A 5,945-nucleotide genomic window follows, 5' to 3' on the forward strand; every position below is an offset into this window, starting at 1 on the left:
ATGTTAATGCACAATGCACGACGCACGACGACGGATGAAAACAGATAGCAATAGGTCACCTGAGTTTACTCAGGTGACCTAATAAAAAGGAAAAAGAAGATTAGTACCTGAACTTTAAATATATATTATTTTAGTTTTGCATGTATATTCAGGGACCTACATGTATATACTGTATACTGGTAAATAGGTCCCTGGTATATTACACAAACAAAAGACTTTTAAGCTTGTAGTATAGTCAATAGAAGTGCAGTTGTTCTTGCACAGTTGAAATAGAATTACATGTGGAAGGCCAGGTATATACGGGGTAATTCTGAAAAATGTAGATCAAAATGAAAGATCAATTGTATGGTCTGACAGATATATGTGTTAATTGATCTAAATTATATTGTTTGATGCCAAAACTTTTTAAAAAATCAATAATAGCTTATATTCAAGTTGAAAGCAAACAATTGACATAATAATTCAAAATGTGACTATTAACACCTTCATATTTCATGATTCCCAAAACGAAGTTTGGGAACATATTGTTTTTACTTTCTTCTGAATTTTCTTCTTTGTTCTCCGGTACTTTTTTGTCCGCAAGTGTTCTCGTAAACTACTCATCTGATCTAGGTCAAACCTTTTTTGGGTCACTAGGTATGTTATGCAGATGTGCGGAACGAAGGTCATTTCGCGCGCACGTGCGTGCATGTGCGCACACATGTAACACGTGAAATCACCAATATAATAGATGTAGCCGTAACTTTTTAAATTTTTGATGAAATGCTCTGAAACTCATAAAATAAGGATATTTAAGACGTATAAACATGATGGCATGGCCAAAATAGCAAGATCTCACGCGCATGCACGTGCACTTCGATCCGATTGGCTGAAAGTAAAGTCTAAATATCTTTCTTGTTTTTTTGACAAAATCCTTTGAAATTTTGAACATAGTCATACATTATGAAGATCTACAGCATGATATATAAGAATAATCACGAACGCACGCACCGCAAGTGAGTTAAGGCTACATATGGAGGTTTCTATGCAAAATATTTAATTAAATTGCAATCTGAAAATTGGCTAAAATTCTTGGTACCATCGAATGATACCCTACACAACGTCTTATCGTTGACCTCTACTACACAAGTCTAATGAAACACAGGGTGAAACTTTGTTTTACAGAAAAAAGGTATAAAAAGACGCAGGATATCCAAGGATATAATGCACAAATGTGCCTACATTATATTCTATCAAAAGTAAATGCAAGGACGTGCATGCACATTTGTGCGCAATGCGACCAATCTTTTAAGCACACATTGTTTATTAAAAGACAGGATACTTGAGTTTTTGATGTACCATGCAGAATTAAGAACTTCTAAGTAATGTCAAGACATGTAGCATACTGAAGTAAATCGTTTGACCCTTGACCTTGAAACTTAGGTCAAGGTCATTCCTTACCTGAATAAAATGTTGATATTAGCTATTTTCCAAAATGACCTTGATCTATAAACTTGAAATCGACCTTAACCTTTGACCTTGACCCTAGGGTAAAAATAAAAATGAAGTACATGTATCTAGAAACACCTTTCAGAGATTATTTCGGTTGGCAGGATAGAAGTTAAAGAAGTGGTGGTTTTTGATGACCTTGATCTTTGATCCAAATGTCACAATCAATCTTAAGTTCTTGGAGTAAGATACAAAATTCAATTACAACCCTAAATAGGTTAAGAATAAAATACCCCCTACACACACACAAAATCAAAATAATAGCAACGTAGAGAATCGCTGTAAAGATCAAATAACACCTCAGACCCACATAAAATTTCAGGAAAATTGCAGAAAAGAGCTCGAGGAAAGTGTACTAAAATATTTGATTTGAGTTTCCAAAGTATATAGAAATTATTAATTTATACGGAAAAAATTACAAATCCTGTCGTGTTTGAAATTAAAGTGCAAATGAATAAAGTTGGTATATAAGCCTTTTTATAGCCTATTTATTCACATGTCGTTAATAGCATTCAATTCTACTGATTTGAAATAATATTTTAATACCTAGCACCCTTTGTTTATTTTACCTTTGAAATTTATTTGAATTTTTTTAAAATTACGCAATCCCCAGAAATAGCGATTTTCGGTATATTAAAAATTAATAGACATTTACGCCCTTTGGTAAAAAAAAATCGGTATTTGCATTCATGAAAAAAATATTAATAAGAAAGTGTTAAACAATATTGGTCACATTAGCTGAGACGAATGTCTTTATAAACATCTCTTGTACATGTAAACCCCAGAAAGTAGTCTCCTATGTATTGGAAAAAATGAATAGTTCCGGTCAAAAACCTGTATATATTTGTTTACAATGTATATAAAATTTACTAGGCATAGGTACCAGAGTTGTCAAAATGGCCTGAGAGGAAATAAAAAAAGAATTCTGAAAAGAAAGGAAAATCCCTTTTCCATGTATGGAACTACAATTGAATAAGTTCATTTTGATTGGTTAAATATCGGCGTGATACCCTTAGTCGACTTTAACCCTGCCTTGTCTTGGGGAAAAAAACCGACTTTGTTAAAATCAGTAAAGAATAAAATGTGAATTATAGGTACTTTAAAAAATGACATATACTTGAAAAATTGTGACTTTATATCTGTATTTTTTTTCTTTGATTCGTTGGATAGAAAGATACGTTAATCGCTTAACCAACATACCATGATCATCTTGCATATGCATGTACATGTACCGGTACGTGTGCGTGCATGCAAAACGTTAAACGATATATAGTTGATATCATTGTAACTTTTATATTCTTTAATTCTTAAACCCTTCGATACCTAGCATATTTATAAGAGGTCTTACAGGAATAAGGCACAAAAAGGGACATGGGGAGCGTTTGGGGAACATCTGTAACGGTCCCCGTTACAATTAGCACTAGTTCCTTGTAATTTTGCCAGAATAAAAAATGTTACTGGTTAGACAACAATTTAAATAAAATGAAAAAGCAAAGATTTCATTTATATATGCATGACGAGTATTTTTACATCATCACACCAATGTCAAAAAGATGGTTTCATTTTAAAATTCAAATAGAAGCAGTTAGAAACCTCTGAATGACTGGTGTAATTCAAATATAAACAGTAAGAAACCTCTGAATGACTGGTGTGAATGCCTTGGCTTTCATGATGAGTCCCCCGGGATTATCGGAGGTGGATCTAGAAGTGGCGGTGGTCCAGGCCATGTTAGTAGGAATGTCCCCCGGGGACTCCTGCCAGATGTATCCTGCCAGATCTGTGTCAGCTATACACCTAAAACAAACATCCATTCTGTGCTTTAAAATCACCATCCTTATAAAATATCTTCCCATGTTTTCAAAAATCTGATACTTTCAGTCTTTGTAAACAATTATGCCATTTCATTCTTTTCTTTTTTGTCTTTAATATTTTCTTGTGGCTATATCTGTCTCTTACTTTATTTTCATTTTAAAATATGTCCAATAAATCAATTCAACATAGAATATATATACTGTAGTTAGTATTTTAAGGGTTCACTATACATCAAAGCACAAACAGAAAACATGGATTCAAATATACTAATAATGTTTGAGCTGTGTAAAAATATCCCAAACAGTCTTATCACATAACCATAACCTTCTATAACATGTAAATACATCACCATTTTTACTGTATAACAGAGAAAATGAAGGCTTACCCCTCCTCCGTGGAGCCAATTGTCATAACAACCTTGGTTATCTGTCGCTTGCTCAGCTCAGTACTAGTGTCCAGCTGGAACTTAATCAATGCCTGAAAAATTGACAATTAAATAATCAACTACTGGATGGAATTCTTTTTTTTAAGAAATTGTAACATTTTTTACAAATTTCACATTTCTGGATATGCTTTTTTTTTCTAGCTCTTTAAGAATTATTTTTCTGTCCTACTTTGACCCTGCTGATGAAGAGTGGTTGTAGAAATCCATGCCAGATGGACAATGGTTTGTTTAAAATCCTCTGACAAACTGATTGCCAGGCCTGCATGCTGCTATCCTGTAAAAACACAACACTACATAGCATTTCCACTAATGTCTAATGTGATAGGTTATATGCAGGCTGAGCATAACGCTCAGTTAATTCAGTTGAGCTATATACGCCCTGACCCTCTGAATTATGTAGCTACGTTAACTCTACTTGTATCTTTATTACAAATTAAGTCTTACTGAAGTGGGGATCAAAACTTCAACTGATTCAGAAGTGTTAATTTACTTAAGTTATTATAGTCAAATAATCTTTAAAGGTACTTAGACACAGATTTGAAGTTATTATTCTCTCTATAATATTACGACTTATATATTTTAATAGCATTTCACACAAAAAATTAATTAAAAATCTTATTTCATATAAAAGATATTAAAATTTCAAATTTTTTGGCGGGTTTGATTGACACATCCTTGATCTTTCACAAATTAATTCTATTCTTAATCCTTAGGAAAAGATTAAGTGGAAATCTCGTTGTGTATAAATGAAAAATATGACTACTATAATCCAGAAAATTCAGAGTAGATATGTTCGAAAGCAAAACAAACACACAATATATTGTCAGTCCGTGCAGTTGTGGTAAGCAGACTGTGACGATTGAACGCACCCGGTGAATTGTAAACATCAACAATAACAGAACTCGTGCTCTGTTTACAAAAACTGTGTACATAACATGAGTGTGCTCGATTTCCTAAACTCTGTACGCAACTCTTAGTTCGGAATGACGATGCTTGTGAAGGAGTTTTGCTTTCTAACATTTCTACTCTGAATAACATTATTTTTCTGGATAAAAGTTTTAATATTTCTCATTAATACACAACAAGATTGAAACTTTTCCCAAGGATTAAGAATAAGGTTAAAATTTGTGAAAGTGCAAGGATGTGTCAATCAAACCCGCCAAAAAATTTGAAGTTTTAATAACTTTTAAATGAAATAAGATTTTTAATTAATTTTTGTGTGAAATGCTGTTAAAATATGTAAAGCGTAATATTATAGAGAAAATATTGACTTCAAATCTGTGTCCAAGTACCTTTAATTTTCTGAACATGAATCTTTATATCTAATTGATTAAATCTTTAGGTGTGAGACATGTGAAACATTCACTTGTGTCAATTGATGGCCATTCGTTATCTACATATCCTTGTACCCAAGGTCAATGGTACAGTTATTATTCATATGTCTGATACAGTGAAATATCAGTATCTCGAAGTTGAGGGGGCCTGGACACGACTTCGAGATATCCGGGGTTTCGAGATATCCGAAGTTATGTTCCAAAGTCGAATCAATAATTTCCCCTTTTTTCTTATGCATCTTCATGCATAAAAATATCCTGTATTACCAAACATGTAGTCTTTACGGTAAAGATTCAAGCATATTCGCAATAAATATTAAGAAAAACAATGTTAGTGTTTTCTTTATCGTGTATAATTGTAAAACAATTTAATATACATGCCTTATTGCATATACAGCGATTTTACATTTTCCAGGCCATGCTTACGTGGTCAAACGGGATGTATCATTAGCGTTATAGTTGAAGAACCTTCTCCGTAAGAAAAGAAAAAGACGAATTTTTTGAAACTTTATTTGATGAAATTTAGAGCAAAATGTTATTTAGAGCACTAAAAAAATAATCACTATTTAAACTGTAAACTTGAATACTATTAATAGCTTACATGTATTACATTACGAAGTAATACTAAGGAACATATAGGTTACGAAACTAACAATGCAAATGGCGGTCAAGGTTATCTATTCATACGCAGATTAACATGGATGTAATCAATCACTGCACTGTGCATTACGTACTGCAAGTTAACTGTTTAAGTTTATATCGAAAAATCTTTTGTGTTTTATGAATTTACGATTTTAATTATACATAGCATATTATTAAATGCAATATCGGTAATACTGTCTGTATTCAATTTCTGAAGTGCTGCG

General features: G+C 32.5%; 1 protein-coding gene across 1 annotated transcript; it reads right to left on the reverse strand.

The window, feature by feature from the left end:
- Positions 1-3,062: 3,062 nt before the first annotated feature.
- Positions 3,063-4,061, reverse strand: LOC134240980 (conserved oligomeric Golgi complex subunit 1-like). The gene is made up of 3 exons (XM_062723079.1): positions 3,915-4,061; positions 3,686-3,777; positions 3,063-3,282 (listed from the first exon to the last, which is right to left on the reverse strand). The coding sequence occupies exons 1-3, from the start codon at positions 4,044-4,046 to the stop codon at positions 3,102-3,104; spliced, it is 405 nt and encodes a 134-aa protein (XP_062579063.1). The 5' UTR covers positions 4,047-4,061; the 3' UTR covers positions 3,063-3,101.
- Positions 4,062-5,945: the final 1,884 nt, after the last annotated feature.

This window comes from Saccostrea cucullata, unplaced genomic scaffold, assembly GCF_032062105.1.
Source record: "Saccostrea cucullata isolate Sc308-1 unplaced genomic scaffold, CSIRO_AGI_Scuc_v1 ctg22288, whole genome shotgun sequence".
Lineage (NCBI taxonomy): Eukaryota > Metazoa > Mollusca > Bivalvia > Ostreida > Ostreidae > Saccostrea > Saccostrea cuccullata.